The 19,507-nt window shown below is 40.8% G+C and overlaps 1 protein-coding gene across 3 annotated transcripts in view; it reads right to left on the reverse strand.

Moving 5' to 3' along the window:
• FAM13A (family with sequence similarity 13 member A) overlaps window positions 1-18,630 on the reverse strand; it is a 163,635-nt gene extending 145,005 nt beyond the window's left edge. The window contains exons 1-4 of one of the 3 annotated variants that reach the window (XM_058193567.1): window positions 18,364-18,630; window positions 13,043-13,235; window positions 8,601-8,810; window positions 3,357-3,537 (exon numbers count right to left, since the gene is read on the reverse strand). In XM_058193567.1, the coding sequence (XP_058049550.1) occupies window positions 3,357-3,537; window positions 8,601-8,810; window positions 13,043-13,235; window positions 18,364-18,390 (611 nt within the window). In that variant the 5' untranslated portion in view covers window positions 18,391-18,630. Of the gene's footprint in view, window positions 1-3,356; window positions 3,538-8,600; window positions 8,811-13,042; window positions 13,429-18,363 lie in introns of those variants that run through there. The other 2 variants (XM_058193568.1, XM_058193565.1) reach the window with 2 other exon arrangements.
• Between the last annotated feature and the right edge of the window lie 877 nt (window positions 18,631-19,507).

Here is a 19,507-nt window from a genome sequence, read left to right on the forward strand (position 1 = left end):
CTTCCCCATCTTTTCTCTAGATTTTAATTGTAACTCCCCTTTTCCATACAAAGAAGTTCTTTATAAGTAACTACCTCCATCTTTTGATATATATTTATATTTTCTATCATGTGTCTCGGTTTGCCCATATTGGAATCTTTCCATCTAATTTGTATTGATATTTCCTACAAACCCTCAATAATGCATTTCTAATTATATTATTTTTAAATATTTTATCAACTTTCTTATCATATAATAAATAGGCATGCCACCCATATAACAAACCATAACCTTCTATATTCAGAACTCTTTCCTCAGTTAAATTAATCCAATCAGTAATTAATGATAAAACAACTGCTTCATAATACAATTTTAAATTAGGCATTTTAAGACCCCCTTTCCTTATATCCTGCATTACTTTTAATTTTATTCTTGGTTTTTGCCCATCCATACAAATTTACTAATCCCTTTTGCCATTCCTGTAATTTAATATCATTCTTAAACACCGGTATCATTTGAAACAAAAACAAAAACCTGGGCAAAACATTCATTTTATAGCCGCTATTCTTCCCAGCAAAGATAGTTGTAACTTCTTCCAACTCTCCATTTCTTTCCATACCTTCTGCCACAATACCTCATAATTATTTTTGTATAATTTAACATTTGAAGCTGTAATATATATTCCTAAATATTTAACCTTTTAACGATTTCAAAACCTGAAGTTCTTTCTAACTCTTCTTTTGTTGTATATTCATATTTTTAGTTATCATCTTTGTCTTTTGCTGATTCACCTTAAATCCAGATACTTTACCATACTGACCAATTATATCTTTTAAACCAGTTACTGAGTATATTGGTTGAGATACAGTAACAACCAGGTCATCTGCAAAAGCTCTTAATCTATAATCTTGATGTTTAACTCTAATTCCCTTTATTCGATCGGAACCACGTATGTTATTCAGAAGAATTTCTAAAGTTAAAATAAAAAGTAATGGGGACAAGGGACATCCCTGTCTCGTCCCTTTCTCAATTTTAAAAGTTTCTGTTAACCCACCATTTACTATTATTTGTGCTGTTTGCTTCTGATATATTGCTTTAATTGCACGAATAAAATAATCCCCAAATTGCATTTTTTCTATTACTTTAAACAAAAACTGCCAATCCAATCTATCAAAAGCTTTTTCAGCATCCAAAAAAAGGAATGCCGCTGATACTTGGTTGTTTCGTTCCAAATATTCAAGTAAATTTACGATTTGCCTCACATTATAATTTGTTCACATTTTGAACAAAGTGCCAAAATGTGAACTCTTGCAAAAGTCTACCTGAAAGCATTCCATGAACCGAGGGGAGAACCGAGGGGAAAAGGACATCCAGTTAAATTCTTTCAACATTTCTCTTTGCTTTTTTTTTTAAAAAAGAGTAAAGACTGTGCCAGAAAATATCAAAATAAGAGCAACAGCCCTATTTGCATACGGCACAAATAAAATCCCTGAGAGATTTTTTCATTGCTGCCCACTGCTCTTCAGATTCCACAGGATTGTAAACAAGGAATCACAAGGGTCAAGGAAAAACACCACTGCAGAGAGGCAGAGAAAAGGAATAAACATACTTACTAAGAGCAGCATTAAAATAGCTCAAAGAAAAAGAGTCTTGTTTTATTGTGAAAGGAGTAAACGAATTCTAACCCCACTGAATTTTTTTTAACAAAGAGCCAGTGGAAATCAAGAGGCTTGGTTTAGTGGTTAAGGTGGTAACCTAGAAACCAGGAGACTGGAGTTCTAGTTCCCCTTAACGATGAAAACCGGCTGGGTGACTTTGGGCTAGTCACTCTCTCTCTCAGCCCAACCCACCTCACAGGGTTGTTGCGGAGAAAATAGGGGGAGAAAGGTTTATTATGTGTGTTTGCTGCCCTGAGTTACTTATGAAAGAAATCAAGGTGGGATAAAACTCAGATAAATAAATAGCAATTATTTTTTCTAACAGCATCCTGATAACGTAAATATTGCTGTTCTTTGCATCAGAACATATATTTTACTATTTCTATATCCTACAACTGTATTCGTACAGTCAAAATGGATTTTGCCTGATTTATAAAATATAGTGCCAAAAGAACATGTGTTAATGTATAATCACAGGAGAAGAAACCAATGTATAAAATCATAGCAGTTTATTCATTAAAAGAGATTCAAACAAACACAGTGCCTAAATTACCCTAGTATGCAATATGTCCTTATAGCACAAGTTTAGCCATTTTAAGTCTGATCCAAATGATAAGGAAAGAAATATGACTCCTATAAAATATAAGCCATTCAGTTGTTTTGGGGTCAGATACCCCTGAATTATATAAAATATTTTTAAAAATCCTATTTTCCTTTCTGGAATACTTGCATTCAAACATTTTTGACATAAAACACGGCTGCTAGACACACAAAAAGATCAATCATGCCATTATCTAAGTAGCTGTCAGCCCTATCAGGTAGGCCAGACTAAGAAACCAATGCCATATAAGTGGCAGGATTGTTTTTATTGTAACAGTTATAACAACAGACTCTTGCAAGTCTGAATGTGCTTCACTTCACAACAGACTCTTGCAAGTCTGAATGTAGTTCACTTTGGTGTGAACTAGGGGAGGGCTTAGAATAGAATAGAATAACAGAATTGGAAGGGACCTTGGAGGTATTCTAGTCCAACCCCCTGCTTAGGCAGGAAACCCTACACCACTTCAGACAAATGGTTATCCAACATCTTCTTAAAAATTTCCACTGTTGGAGCATTCACAACTTCTGGAGGCAAATTGTTCCACTGATTAATTGTTCTAACTGTCAGGAAATTTCTCCTTAGTTCTAGGTTGCTTCTCTCCTTGATCAGTTTCCATCCATTGCTTCTTGTTCTACCCTCAGGTGCTTTGGAGAATAGCTTGACTCCCTCTTCTTTGTGGCAGCTCCTGAGATATTGGAACACTGCTATCATGTCTCCCCTAGTCCTTCTTTTCATTAAACGAGACATACCCAGTTCCTGCAACCGTTCTTCATATGTTTTAGCCTCCAATCCCCTAATCATCTTTGTTGCTCTTCTCTGCACTCTTTCTAGAGTCTCCACATCTTTTTGACATCGTGGCAACCAAAACTGAATGCAATATTCCAAGTGTGGCCTTACCAAGGCATTATAAAGTGGCATTAACTTGTCTGAGCTTAACATGTCTGAGATGTTTTCATTTCTGAGAATGGGCAGTTGTCTGGGCCTTGAGTTTTACACCCCTGCTCTTGAGGAAGGCCATTGTCTAGCAGTGATTCTCTGGGGTCCCTACACCTGGTCTGCCCTACTGCTGGAGATTCTCTCAGCTAGGGAAAGAAATTACGAATCTGGAAAGAGCTTACCAGAAACAGTTTGGTCCAAAAACAGTAGCAAGGTTGGAAACGGTCATCTTGTTCTCAGAATGATGCTCGGCAACCCGTTTCAGGAAGTGGCAAAGATACTTAAGAAGACAATAGTGAGCCTTCGGCATCTGTCTCAGAAGGTCTCTGAAATCGCTAATCTCCAGACCACACTTCTGGCTGGCTGAAAAGAGAGAAAGAAAACATGATATATCTATTCCGTGGTACATATCAAACAAAAGCAGCAAAAATGAACTGTACTATTTTTTTTTTTTTTTAAAAAAGAGAATGGATAGTAATGTGAAGATTATCATCAAAGGAAGTCCCTTAACTAAGCTATGACTTTATCTTTCTGTTTTAATTCAATTGAAGTTTGGCATGAAATTTACTCCTGCATAGATAGCATTTTGTCACTAAACCGTGGCCCGCAAATTTTTTTCAAACCGTGACTGTGCAGGATGAGTTAGCTGTAACATGCCAGGTCAAATGTCATGCTAAACGAGGGCTAGAAAAACACACATGGGAAACAGAGGAAAGAGGAAGTTCAAGTTCATAGAAAGAACCTCGGCTGGGGAAGTTGAGAATCGAAGTGGGAATTGGTTGATTGTGACATCTCTCTCTCTCTCTCTTCTATTGTTCTACAGCAGGGGTGTCCAACTTCAGCAAATTTTAAAAACTGTGGACTTCAACTCCCAGAATTCCCCAGCCAGAATTCTGGAAGCTGAAGTCCACAGGTCTTAAAACAGCCAAGCTTGGACACCTCTTCTCTACAGAATACTGAATCAAATGAAAAGGTGAAGCTAGGCCTGCCGAATTCAGCTTCTTCAATATAAGCCAAGTATGATTATAGCTACCTTGACTACAAAGTACTTTTATCTTGAAAGAGATTAGCATCTTGCTGGTTTTCCACAAAATTATAAAAGGTCTTTGTTAAAATAGAAAAATACCAAATCAGCTGAAAAGTCAGCGGGGAGCTTGCAGGAGGCAATTAGCTGTCCAAAGTATTTCCTAATCAGGCAGATAGCCAGAAAACCTGCTTCCTTATGAAAGAGATTGAATCCCGGAGCTCATAATTGAGTCTTTGTATTATTATTTAGATAAAATTCATCACTAGACAATTTATCGTCATGGTGAAGTGCACTGGTCTGATGCACGGATGACAGAGAGTCAGGGTTTGAAAGCCTTAGTTTGACCAAATCACAGTTGCCTGGGTCACATTCCATGCTGTGTCATGAAATGCTAAGCCTCCCAAAATCACTGGTAAGGTGGGTGGCATGCAAGTTTGATAAACAAACACTCATTTGGTTCATACACTACGCTAAGAAAAAAACCATCAGCATTGTGTGCCAACCTGACCTTGGTATCCTTAAAGTAACCCGCCTGTTTGCAACATGCATTTTGGCTCTTGCTTAAGGAAGTAAAATCAGTCCAACAATGGAAAAAGGCTCATTTCTTTCTAAACTTTGTGAAGAAGAAATAAAAGAGGCAATCTGACCTTACGAAAATATGGAAGTCCATTATTCTGGTCCACCGCACACTTAAAACTAAGATTTCTTAACCCTGATTTGCTGAAAAAGTTATTCTAGCCTGACTTCCCATATACAAGTAGTTCTTGATTTACAACCATTTTGTTAGTGACCGTTCAAAGTTACAAGGGCACTGAAAAAAGTGACTTATGACCCATTTTTCACCCAATTTGCAGCATCCCCGTGTGATTAAAATTCGGATGCTTGGCAACTGGCATGTATTTATGACGGTTGCAGTGTCCTGGGGTCATGTGATCAACTTTTGCGACCGTCTGACAAGCAAAATCAATGGGGAAGCCAGATTCACTTAACAACCATGTTACTAACTTAACAACTGCAGCAATTCACATAACAACGGTGGTAAGAAAGGTGGCAATATGGAGCAAAACTCACTTAAGAACTTTCTAGCTTAGCCACAGAAATTTTGGGCTCCAATTGTGGTCGTAAGTCAAGGATTACCTGTACTATTAGATTAGTATGCCTGGGTTTGCACATCACACTGTGCTTGCCGTAAATAAACAAAACAGTGGTGTCTGCATTGGAAGTAGCAAGGGGGAAGGAAACATAAGCAGCAGCGGTGGATTTCACATTTTGTTACTATCGGTTTGCCGCCTGCGCACACGCTTGCTTCGCGCACACCTGGTTCGTGAGCACGCCTGCCTTCTGCATGTGCGCCCGGCCTTCCATGCATGTGCTTTGCTTGTGCGTGCCTTCCACGCATGTGTTCGGCCTCAACAATGTGCCTAAATAGGACACCATAGAGCTGGGGCGTAATTTCCGCTACCAGTTTGTCTGAACCGGTCCGAACTAGTTGAATACCACCTCTGCAGAAGTCCATGATAGCAACCCTGCTAGTCAGGCCAATGGTCTATGTCAGGGGTTTCCAACCTTGGCAACTCTAAGCCTGGCAGACTTCAAGTCCCAAAATTCTGGGAGTTGAAGTCTGCCAGGCTTAGAGTTGCCAAGGTTGATGACCCTTGGTCTATGTAACTCAGCATTTCCCAATCTGGACACGCCCCCTGGTGGTTAGCTTTCTATTGTGAGAGTGCCATTGATGAGAATTTAGATTTTAAAGGAAATATAAAGACACATACACAATAAAATATGCCTGCTATATTTGAAAAGGAATTCGTATAGAGAAGATATATATGAATCATATATATGCATATATTCATTTGATTTTCCGGAACTTGTGCATTTGTTCATTTCTTCAATATAACTTCCTTTAAATTCATGCTGGAAAAGTCCTCTAACCCACTTCCTAAATTACAGCCTGTTTTTTCTGTAAACACTAAAGCAAATGTTCCTTTAGTGTTATTACTTGGGTAGTGCAATACATAACCACTCTTGTTGAGTGATAAAGTGTTTATGGAAACAAAGCTTGTGTCCAAACCGTTGGACACCGATTTTATCAGAAAACATACCTGGGGACAAGGGACAAACAGGACTGAAAGCTGAGCAACGAGACAGCCCAGAATAGTACTTAACAAGGTCATTATTATTTTTTTTACTTCAAGGTTGTTCTGGATTCTGAGAGATCAGCCATTTGCAACCTCGATGTAAAGAATTCAAGATTTTGCAAATGAAACTAGACAGCCATTTGTCTGAAATGGTATAAACACAGGGGTGAAAAACTGGATTTCTTCAAGGGCCAAATCAGCATCGTAGTTCTCCTCCTTGGGCCAGCTGGGGGAGGGCAGGGAGGGGGGAGACGGGACGCACGCCTCCTGCAGCACCCTGCCAGCCAAAATGAGACACGGTGGGAGGGGGGGCTATGCGCAGCCCCAAAACAGCCCATTTTTGGCCTCCAAGGCTGCCTGCAGCACTTTGCCAGCCAAAAACAGGCCACAGGGGAGCCCAGCTCCCCTGCACCCCATTTTGGACAACAGAGCTACTGCAGGCCGGTCCTTTGATATTTTCAAGCCAGCGCAGCAGGCAGGATCTAAGCACCCCGCGGGCCGGATCCAGGCCTCGGGCCTTGAGTTTGACACCCGATATAGGGTGTTTAGCAGGGGTTTAGACTAGAAGACCTGCAACTCTGTAATTTTCTTAAATACAGCAAGGAAGGGAGGGAGATTGAAAGAAAGTTTGAAAAATATTGAAAGATTGCAAGAAAATTCACTGAGCAGTGACATGTTTTGTTCTATTAAAATGAGAATGAAGAATCTGTGTTCAAATATACCATTTTTAATTGAACTGCAGGTTCTTTCCTAGAAAATAATTCTCCAGGGGTAGAAAAATAAAGATTAGTTTAATGCTTTCTATACAGATGCATCTAGTTATTGCATATTTTAATGTGACTTGGGTTTAGCAGCCATTCCAGGTGATGAATAATAGAGTATGCATCAAAATCAAGTCACTATGGCTCAGCCATGGTTAAAATCAAGCACAGTTTAGTACATCAAAAATCCTGTATATACTGTAGAAAGCTGTAATATGTTTGGACTTTCACAGGTTAGCATGTAATGTGGCTCATTAACTCTCTTTTCTAAGTTATGCTTTATTGCTTACGTAGCTGGGTAAACCAGTCAATTGTGGAATATTAAAAATAATTTTTAAATAAAAAATCATAGCTTAATGTGAAGCAGGGGTAAAATCCAGCAGGTTCTGACAGGTTCTGGAGAACCGGTAGCGGAAATTTTGAGTAGTTCGGAGAACCAGCAAATGTCACCTTTGGCTGGCCCCAGGAGTGGGGAGGGAATGGTGATTTTGCAGTATCCTTCCCCTGGAGTGGGGTGGGAATGGAGATTTTGTAGTATCCTTCCCCTGCCACGCCCACCAAGCCACGCCCACAGAAAAAGATTTGGATTTCACCACTGATGTGAAGTATGACTAAAGTGAACAAGTCACTTCTCCTAGCATATAGAACAGTTCACACAAAACAGATTTAATTCTCCAAAGCCGAGACCAGTGTTTTCCCGAAAATAAGTCTGGGTTTCATTTACTTTTGGGTCCCAAACTAAGCACTAGGGCTTATTTTTGAGGGTGTCTTTTATTTTTTTCCCCATGTCCAGGAGGCCCACTTCTTCTGCTTCCTTGGGCAGGGGAGAAGACTGCGTGGTGTGCTAGTACTGCTGCTGCAAAGCAGTGGGTGGAGCTGCCCCACACGCCTGCACCGACTTACCTTGCTCCCCCACCAGGCAGAGTCCACCACCTCCCTGCCTCAACTCCTGGCAGCGACACCACCAGCAACCAGAGGGAATGGGTGGCTGGCTGGCCGCACAGGCTCTTAAGTAGGGCTTATTTTGGGGGGTAGAGCTTATATGTAGAGCACACATGTAAAACATGCTAGGGCTTATTTTCAGGACAGATCTTATTTTTGGGGAAACAGGATATTTCAAGCCTGCAAAAAAATACGAGGGAGCTCACTTAAAAATACAAGGGAGCTGTTCTAAATGCAGTTTACCTGCTTCACCATGGAGCTGCTAGGCTTCTTAATCTGCAATAACCAAAATAAGCTGCTCCAAAGCAATCACTCTATTTAATTAAAGTTCCACATAAAGTATAGGGTAGACTTATTCACCCCTGTAATTTTGTTTTCATGTGAATATGAAGTATTGTAGGTGATGAATATGTCACGCCATTTCAGCAAAAGGGTTTCTACAAAATAATTGCATTTATGGAATCCTGTCAGAAGCAATGATATATATTATTTTTTAAAAAAAAAGGTAAAAGTAGCAGACCACACAGTAAGGATGTATGTTTGATGAGAAATCATCACCTTGATAAAGCTGGATGAATTTGGGGTAAAGGACAGAAGGGATCACCCGATCTGGCAGCTCCCGCAGAAATAACTTCAGCAAACTGGCGGCTGAGCTTACGTCAGCCTCTGTGGCGAGATCTACTTGATCTCCACCCTCGTACTTCATGCGCAGCTGTTCCACTGTTTTCAGGTTACCGTTCACCCTGAAAAGACCTTCCTGCTCGAGACCTGCAATTACATACATAAAACGAGATTAAGACCAGCGGCAGATTTCCTGGCCTGCATTAAAAACAAAAAAGTGGATAGAAGAAATGAGGGCAAAACTCATAAAACCAGGTGCTCTCTGCCTTTCTGGACCAGGAAACTGAGATCCAGGCTCTACATCCAGGAACAGGTTGGAAAGAGCACTAAAGCAGGGGTGGGGAATGATGGTCCGATTATGACTTGTGGACTTCAACTCCCAGAATTCCTGAGCCAGCATAGCTGAAGATGCACAGTTGCATTTTTTAAAGCCACATTGGTGAAAAACGGCACAGAGGAAGTTAACATAGTGAGAATGGACAACGCTACAAGTTTTCTCACTAATGTTAGGAAACGAGCCTTCAAAGAAAGTAGCTTCCTTCCCATTGGCCTGGGTTTCCAAAAGAACTACAGATAGTCCTTAGAAATAGAAACAGAGTTGGAAGGGACCTTGGAGGTTTTCTAGTCCAACCCCCTGCTTAGGCAGGAAACCCTACATCACTTCAGACAAATGGTTATCCAATCTCTTCTTAAAAACTTCCAGTGTTGGAGCATTCACAACTTCTGGAGGCAAGTTGTTCCACTGATTAATTGTTCTAACTGTCAGGAAATTTCTCCTTAGTTCTAGGTTCTCCTTGATTGTTTCCACCCATTGCTTTTTTGTCTTGCCCTCAGGTGCTTTGGAGAATACTTTGACTCCCTCTTCTTTGTGGCAGCCCCTGAAATATTGGAACACTGCTATCATGTCACCCCTAGTCCTTCTTTTCATCAGACTAGCCATACCCAATTCTAGCGACCGATCCTTATATGTTTTAGCCTCCAGTCCCTTAATCATCTTTGTTGTTCTTCTCTGCACTCTTTCCAGAGTCTCCACATCTTTTTTACATCGTGGCAACCAAAACTGGGTGCAGTATTCCAAGTGTGGCCTTACCAAGGCATTATAAAGTGTTATTAACACTTCACGTGATCTTGATTCTACCCCTCTGTTTATGCAGCCTAGAACTGTGTTGGCTTTTTTGACAGCTGCTGCACACTGCTAGCTCATATTTAAGTGATTGTACACTAGGACTCCAAGATCCCTCTCACAGTTACTACTATTGAGCGAGGTACCATATATACTCTTCTTGTGCATTTTGTTTTCCTTGCCTAAATGTAGAACCTTACTTTTTTCACTGCTGAATTTTATTTTGTTAGATAGCGCCCAATGTTCAAGTCTGTCAAGATCCTTCTGTATCTTAAGTTTATCTTCCGGAGTGTTGGCTATTCCTGCCAGCTTGACTTATAGCCATTCACTTAGTGACCATTCTAAGTTACAACAGCAGTAGACAGAGTGATTTACGACTGGCCATTGCACTTACAACCCATGCTGAATCCTCACAGTCATGTGATCCAAATTTGAACACTTTGCAACCCAAATGTATTTTTTAACAGCAGACGCTTCCTCCGGTCACAGATGATTGCCATCTGTGATCTTCCCAGCTGGCTTCTGACAAAGTTGATGAGGGGAAGTTAAATTTGCTTAATAATGGCAGTGATTCACTTAACAACATGGGAAAATGTTGTAAAATTGGGCGCAACTCACTTAACAATGGTCTCCTTAGCAACAGAAACTTTGGCCATAAGTCGAGGACTACCTGTACCGCTAAGGAAAAAGGAATATCCAGAAAGCCATTGCTATTCAGAGCTCCTAGAAAAGGACTTGAAACTTCTGTAACTATATTTATTAAATAACATAGTGAAGCAGAGACCACAGTGAAGAACAGTTTCTAAGATACGAAAACCAGTGTTCAAATCCCACTTGACTTACACATTAAGTGAGCTACAATCTCTCCATTCCATTTCATCAGCCATTTGGGTATGATTGCAAAGCCCCATCTAACAAGGTTAATGTAAGAAGCTGTCAATATGCTAAAACGTCACAGAATCAAGAAAAAACCCCCAACAAATATTCAGAATGAACAGAAATCCCAGTCTGCCATCTGCTGGAGAACATGAAAATATTGTAGAGAAACAAGTTTGATTTCAAGTCCTCTTTAATCCGGCACCATCTAGATGTGTCAGGATTGCAAATCTAGAAATCTGTCTGAAAAGCTGCGTGGGAAATGTTTGGAACTGCAGTCCAACACATTTGGGCATAAAATCAGTAATTTCCATGCCCATGGTTTCAACATCTCTCTCTCCCAGTTCTTAAATTCAGTTAAAGCTCTGCTTTGCGAATGTTGACTCTTTGAGAATCATTCTCTTTGATCTCTAGTTTCCTAAATTTGTATATTTCGCATGTATACAAATGTTGTATGCCCAACATTTTTGGGCATACAACTCCCAAAATTCACAGCCAGCAAAGGAATCTTACGTAGTTCTACATTTATTTATTTTTTGAATTTATATCCCGCCCTTCTCTGAAGACTCACTGTGTTAAGCAATAGTCTTCATCCATTTGTATATTATATACAAAGTCAGCTTTTATAAGTAGTTGTATAAGTAGTTGTCGACTTTCAACATTAATGGCACCTGCCAATTACCGTTATAAGTCATGTTGGTCACTAAGTGGGTCACCCACGTGACTAATTCAATTTTACGACCTTTTTTGTGGGGGTTGTTAGGGGAACCAATGGTTCACTATGGGCACATTTTGATGAAAACTGGAAGTAAAAGCCGGGTCTTTGCAAAAATGCCGTAAAACGGAGCCTGCCTACCACACTTGTTAAGTTGTGACAGTTGTAAGCAGGTCACCTGACCAACCCAACTTTACAACTTCTTTGCAGTGGTTGTTAAGCATATCATAGTTGCTAAGCAAATCCACAGTCATTAAATGAACCCACTGTTAGCTATGGGGTTTTTTTCTGCCAGGAACTAGAAATAAACACTGATTTTTAGCAAAAAAAATAATAATTGTAAATTGGAGCTGTATAACCATGGGACACAAAAAATAGCCATAAATGCAAGCAGGTTGCTGACTGTCTGAAATGCAGTCACATGACTACAGAGGGGGAGCGGCCATCAGAACTGGGTTATAAGTGCCTTTTGGGGGTGGGTCCATCATAACTTCGAACAGTCACTAAAAGAGCAGTCGTAAGTCAAGGACTAACTGTATTTCTGAACCTCAGCAACATTAAGATGTACAGATAGTCCTTGACTCACAACAGCTTGTTTAGTGCCTGTTCCAAGTTAACACTGAAAAAAGTGACTTAGTTTTTCACACTTATGACCATTGCAGCATTCTTATGGTCATGTGATCAAAATTCAGAGGTTTGGCCACCGACTCATATTTATGACGGTTGCAGTGTCCCGGGGTGTCTCAATTGTCATGCGATCACCTCTTGCAACCTTCTGACCAAGCAAAGACAACAGGGAAACCAGATTCGCTTAACAACGGTGTTACTAATTTAATACCGCTGCAGTCATTCCCTTAACAACCCTGGCAAGAAGGGTTGTAAAATGGAACAAAACTCACTTAACAACTGTCTCACTTAGCAACAGAAATCTTGGGGCTCAATTGTGGTTGTACGTCGAGGGCTATCTGTATAAACTTCAATCTCGCAGAATTCTCCAGCTAGAATTTGGGAAGTGGAAATCCATATATCTTCAAGTTGCTAAGGCTGAGATACACGAATTTAAGCTAAGGCGTCCCAAAAATTTTAGCCTCTTTTGAAAGCAAAGGGTTCAAAGACCACACCCCACGCCCCTCCCCCCTTCCATCATTTTGGATGTCTTCTTCATTTTGGGGAAAAGCTTCTTTCGACCACCTGAACTTTTGCTCCTTGCTGTGACTTCTACGTCATAAAACATTTGGCACCAGTAAAATGTTTTTTCCTCAGAAACCGTGGAGAAGAGGGGACATCACACAGCAGGCTGAAAATGAGTGACAGCTGACTTGGGACCAATTTGTCTTTTTCAAGGCAACCTACTTCACAGGGTCATCGTCGGATGAAAAATATGAGGTGTGAGCGGTTTTTTAAAATAGGCCATCTTGAGTTGACTGAAATTTAAAGTGGAAACAAAACAAAATGCATTGACTTTGTACAGAATAGAGTTTCTCAACCTTGGTCACTTTAAGAGATGTGGACTTCAACTCCCAGAATTCCCCAGCCAGCATAGCTGGCTGGGGAATTCTGGGAGTTGGAGTCCACACCTCTTAAAGTGACCAAGGCTGGGAAATCTTAGCTTAGAAATACACAAGTTTTCCTTTTATTTTTTAAAAGAACTTGCCAGTAGCTTACCGTGCCAAGACAGATATTCCACAATATCCCACACCACTGTTGGAATGCCACACTTGCTCAGCCCTTCTTGCTGCATTTCCTGAAGACTAGCACCAAACAACCTCGGGTGGTGACAGGATCCCTTCAGTCTGCTCGGGGGCAGGACAGCAATCTTTCTCATATCTTCTTTAAGCCTGACCGCTGAGTTACTTTGCTTGAAAGGACACAAAAAGGGAGAACACCGGGTCAGAGTGACGACGGGAGGTGGCATGGCTTCACAAATCACTCCCTTCCGAGAGAACTGGAGGGATCCCCGACTCTCTGTGGGTTTTATGGAACAGAAGCTTCCCTGAGGTCGAGATTCCAGGCAGGCCTTCTAAAAAGCTCTGGGACAGATCGCGCACGGATGCAAACACAGACACCCTGGTTGAACAGGAAAAAGAAAGTCAATAGGAGTGGCCTGAATCCGTAGCCAAGCAACTGAGTGGATAACTTAGAAACATTCAAGCTGCATTACCAGAGGAAACGATGGGCGGAGAGGAAATTAAATGCATTCAATGAATAGGTGCCGCTTCTCTGAAAAATGAGTGTAAACACAGATGTAATATTATGCAACGGCAAAGGACAGATCAAGCCTAACGGGGTGACACCACACTTGGAAATGTGAATTTGTAACACAGCTGTGTGCAGACAGGCGTGGCATTTTCCACCCTTGTAGGCAGTCTGCCCCGTAGCAGAGCGTCATGCTTGTAAATTAAAAAATTATCTCAGTGTCTCATTAGGGAAGGGTTGCCCAGGCCAAAGGTCAGGTTCTGGCATCTCTAGACAAGGCCTGAGGGATGCACCTTGAAAGAAAGAAAGAAAGAAAGAAAGAAAGAAAGAAAGAAAGAAAGAAAGAAAGAAAGAAACAAAGGAGGGAGGGAGAGAGAGAAGAAAGGATGGATGGATGGAAGGAAGGAAGGGGAAGGGGAATGAATGAATGAATGAATGAAAAGAGACAGGAAAAGAAAAGGAAAAAACAAAGGAAAAAAGAATAAAGGGAGGAAGGGAAGAAAGAAGGGAGGAATGAGATAAAGGAATCAAAGAAAGGAAAAAAGGAAGGTAGGACTGCTCAGGTAATTATTTCAATTCACCATACTCTGTGCTTGCAACTTTCCAATTGCTTCTATCAGCATCAATGTTGCAGCCTCCATACTTGACTCCAGATGTCCTGAGGGGGACGGCAGAAGCCAGGCCCACCCCAAATACAACCAAACAGATTATTTTATATAGCAGCATTTACCTTTACTATCGGTTCGCATTGTGCCCCCGCGCTCGCTCTGCTCGTGCTCTCCTGCGCATGCGCAGAAGAGTTTTAATGACATTTGGACCACTAGGCGAAGCCTCCTGCCGGTTTTACTACCGGTTCTATAGAACCGGTCTGAACCGGGGCGGGGGGGGGCAACCCACCACTGGTATGCAGGGTCCACTATATCTAATGAGGAGACAGAGGCATGTGGGGAAAGGCTCATGTACCCATTCCTTACCCCACCTCTGATTCTAATTATTTAAGTCACTGTTTTAAAGTTACCACATTTGAGAAACACTGCTTTTAAGCTGTATATAATTAAAGCAGCCATATACAGAGATCAGCAAATATAAATAAAAAACAATGCATAAAATATATTTTTACCTGAAAAATTAATTTCTGGGATTATTACTATTTTCCCCCCCACTCTATGTAGTCTACAGAGGTGGAATTTCCTATTGGGTTACTCAGGTCTGACTATTCATGTCAGAATTTAGCTGGGAGTTAAATTATATAAAATTACTACCGGTAATATAATTTGCCTAGAAAGGAGATGTAATCATATTGTTCATCTGTTTTCAGGAAACTGGGGACAATCCTTGGCTTTGCACACCTATCATCTCTGATACTCTCCCCACATAATCTCCCATCTTTTTGTTCAAAGCTCCCTACAGTTGCTGTACACCTTTATAGACAGCATTTTTCAATTTAAGCATGCTATGATTAAGTAACCCTAATCCTTAGCCATAATGGCAACCTTGAGATAGCACCAAACCCATAGTTAGCAATAAATCTGATACCTATGTAAATCACCCACATTAAAATGCAGATAAGACTATGAGAAAGAATACAGAATATATGCAATTTGTACACACGTACTCCTTACCACCCTTTGTTTAGTGACTATTTGAAGCTACAACAGCAGTGAAAAAGTGACTTATGACCGTTCTTCACATTTACAACCGTTACGGCATCCCAGTGGTCACATGATCAAAATTTGGATGCCTGTATAACTGGCATGTAATTACGATGCCTGCGGTGTCTTGGGGTTATATGATAACCTTTTGCAACCTTCTAAGAAGCAAAATCAATGCGTTACTAACTTAACAACGGCAGTGATTCACTGAACAACTGGGGCAAAAAAAAAGATCAAAAACGGAGCAAAATTCACTTAACAACTTTCTTGCTTAGCAATGGAAACTTTGTGGTCAATTGTGGTCATAAGTCGAGAATGATCTTATATCTTTTATGCAGAATGGTATTTTCCCCATTTAAGGGAATCCATTTCTTTCTATTAAGAACGAGTAGGCTATAAGGGAACAGCAGATCTTCATATGCCTGTCTGAACCATCTATACTAAACGAACAGTGTTTCAAATCATGTTCAATCTTGCCTGCTTCTGATTGTTTAAAAAGTGCTTTTCTTAAAAACAGGCAACAAGTGGCACATTTATAATCACTACTTCAAGCATCTTCATCGTGCAGGCGGATGTGCAAGCACTTGCTTTAGACAATTTTGACAATTTCAATCACTTTTACCGACAAAATTACCTCAGCAAAAAGAACAGTAAAATCCCCAAATCAGAAGTCCTCACATAAGGGGAGATGCTATTTAGAGAAGCCAACCACATTTCCCTCATGCTTCTTCTTCCAAAACATGCAGACTGCCACTTGTGCTATTGTGAAATTATTGTGAAATCGAATGCTGCAAATTCCTCAACCACAGGCTAGCACTGAAATAACTTTTCAAAACAATAATAAAATCCAACGGGGGTAAAACAACAACACCACAAGCTGGACAAGATCTCACTTTACACTGTAGTTTTCCAGGCATGGACACAAATGCCACTGGATCAAGAAATGATTTCCCAGAGCTAAAAATAATAACTCCAAACAAAGCAAACCCTCTGCTGATGTTTATGGGAGGCAACATCTGTCCCAGAAGGCTATAAGGGGCCTTTGATGCAGGGGTGAAATCCAGCAGGTTCTGACAGGTTCTGGAGAACCAGTAGCGGAAATTTTGAGCAGTTTGGAGAACCGGCAAATATCACCTCTGACTGGCCCCAGAGTGGGGAGGGAATGGGGATTTTGCAGTATCCTTCCCCTGCCATGCCGACGCCACACCACACCCACAGAACCGGTAGTAAAACAATTTGGATTTCGCCACTGCTTTGATGTTCTCTGAAATTGGTTGGTTCCCTGCAGACGTTTCATTACTAGGTAACTTCATCAGTGCATAATACCTATGGAGATTCTCAATCATCCAGATCATGGTAGTCCCAAGGTTGCTATTTTTACACCAATGAAATATCTTCAAGGAAACCACCAAGCTCAGAGAACTCCAAGTAACCCTCATTTCAACCCTGACCAACAGACATTCTCCTCTGCCCTTGCAGTAAATCTATACAGGTAGCCCTTGACTTACAACAGTTCCTTTAGTGACCAATAAAGGAGAATATTTGTAGCTAAGGGCTGAAATGAAGGGGGTCCCTGGTGCTCTCTGAGCTGGCTTGTTTTCTTGAAGAGCACTGATGATGTTACCTAGTTCAGGGTAATAAAACAGCTGCAAGAAAACAAGCAACCTCAGAAAGCACCAAGGACCTCTTTAGCGACCGTTCAAAGTTACAAAGGCACTGAAAAAGGCGACTTATGACATGTTTTTTTCACACTTACAAACTTTGCAGTATTTCCATAGTCACTTGATCAAAATTGAAATGTTTGGCCACCACCGACTCATATTCACCACCGACAGTGGCAGTGTTCCAGGGTCACGGGATCTCACCTTTTGCTACCATGTGCCAAGAAAAAGTCAACTGGAGAAGCCAGATGCCCTTAACAACTGTGGCAGGAAGGATAGTAAAACGGGGCAAAACTCAGTTGACAAATGTCTCGCTTAGCGACTGAACTTTTTGCTGGCCTTTGTGGCCATCACCAAACTTTCGTTGAATTGTAGCCATAAAGCAAGGACTACCTGTATTGCAATGGTTCCTGATTATGTTATGTTATGTTATGTTATGATATATATCTGAGGCCAGGAGAAAAAGATGGCAAATATCTTCAACAATAAAATAAAACAGACCGCCTAACCCCGGCAGGGCAGCTAGAATAGAATAGAATAGAATAGAATAGAATAGAATAGAATAGAATAGAATAGAATAGAATAGATTTTTATTGGCTAAGTGTGATTGGACACACAAGGAATTTATCTTGGTTTTATATGCTCTCAGTGTACATAAAAGAAAAGATACCTTCATCAAGGTACAACACTTTAGAATAGAATAGAATAGAATAGAATAGAATAGAATAGAATAGAATAGAATAGAATAGAATAGAATAGAATAGAATTTTTATTGGCCAAGTGTGATTGGACACACAAGGAATTTATCTTGGTTTTATATGCTCTCAGTGTACATAAAAGAAAAGATACCTTCATCAAGGTACAACACTTAATAGAATAGAATGAATAGAATAGAATAGAATAGAATAGAATAGAATAGAATAGAATAGAATAGAATAGAATAGAATAGATTTTTATTGGCTAAGTGTGATTGGACACACAAGGAATTTATCTTGGTTTTATATGCTCTCAGTGTACATAAAAGAAAAGATACCTTCATCAAGGTACAACACTTAATAGAATAGAATAGAATAGAATAGAATAGAATTTTTATTGGCCAAGTGTGATTGGACACACAAGGAATTTGTCTTGGTGCATATGCTCTCAGTGTACATAAGATACCTTCATCAAGGTACAACATTTACAACACTAATGCTGGTCATAGGGTAAAAATTTAACACATGATACAACACTTAATGATAGTCATAGGCTACAAATAAACAATCAGGAAATCCGCTACAGCGAATAACAACCCAGAGGGTCGCGCATTCACCGAGTAGCGCAGCAAAGGCGTTCAAACCCGCGCGCGCTTTCTCCCACCTCCCCCTGCGGCATGCACGCTTGCTCGCCCGCGTGCAAAAACACGCACCTCCCCCTCCCCCGGCCTTCTTTCCCCCGCTCTCCACGCCTAACGACCACCGAGGCAGCCCGTACTCACACAGACGGCCAAGGCGCCCGCCCCCATCCTTTCAGGAGGCGCTGGAAAGAAGCGAAGCGGCCCGGGTGGGGTTGCAGGAAGGGGACGCTCGGAGGCTTCCAGGCCCCGGAAGGCGAGATCGTTTCGCGCGTCGCTTTAGCTCCGAGGTCCACGGGCGGCGAGCGCCGCTAAAACCTTGGCCCGCCAAGTTAAGTTTCCCTTCGCGCGCGGGATGCCCGCGGCCGACATCGAGAGCTGGCAAGCGAACTCTTTTAAGTCGGCCCTGGAAGTCACGTGATGCCAAGTCAAGTCACATCTTCCCCGGAAATTCAAGGGATTTCACGGGAGGCTGGCGAGGAATTCCCTGCTGGAAGTCGGTCGTAGACCAGCGGGCAGAAGCAGCCGGCAGAGCGTCTTCCTGAATATATACAGTATAAGTAGTATTATAGTATACTATAATACACTTTAATACTATATATACTATACACTCTACTAAACAAATAATTCCCTCAACACTGTCAAACTATTTACTAAACCTACATTTCTATTAATCTTCTCATTATTCCCATCACCCATCTCCTCCCACTTATGACTGTATGACTGTAACTTCGTTGCTTGTATCCTTACGATTTATATTGATATTGATTGGTTCCTGATTGCTTATTTGTACCCTATGATTATCATTAAGTGTTGTATCACTAAGTGTTAAATTTGTTCCCTATGACTATCAGTAAGTGTTGTATGTGTTGTACCTTGATGAACACATCTTTTCTTTTATGTACACTGAGAGCATATGCACCAAGACAAATTCCTTGTGTGTCCAATCACACTTGGCCAATAAAAAATTCTATTCTATTCTATTCTATTCTATTCTATTCTATTCTATTCTATATATAAAGGATGCCTTTATTTGTGTGTGTGTGTGTGTGTATCACACACAGACTATAAAGGTATCCTTTATATATATATTTTTGGGATGTAGGCATATATACACACATACACATACTATACATATATTTTGGGATGCCTTTATAGTGTGTGTGTGTGTGTGTGATACATACACACACACACACTATAGCATTCTATATATATATAAATATATTTGGGGTGTAGGCATATACACACACACACTATACATACATTTTGGGATGCCTTTATAGTGTAT

This window comes from Ahaetulla prasina, chromosome 8 (genome assembly GCF_028640845.1).
Source record: "Ahaetulla prasina isolate Xishuangbanna chromosome 8, ASM2864084v1, whole genome shotgun sequence".
NCBI classification, from domain to species: Eukaryota; Metazoa; Chordata; class Lepidosauria; order Squamata; family Colubridae; genus Ahaetulla; species Ahaetulla prasina.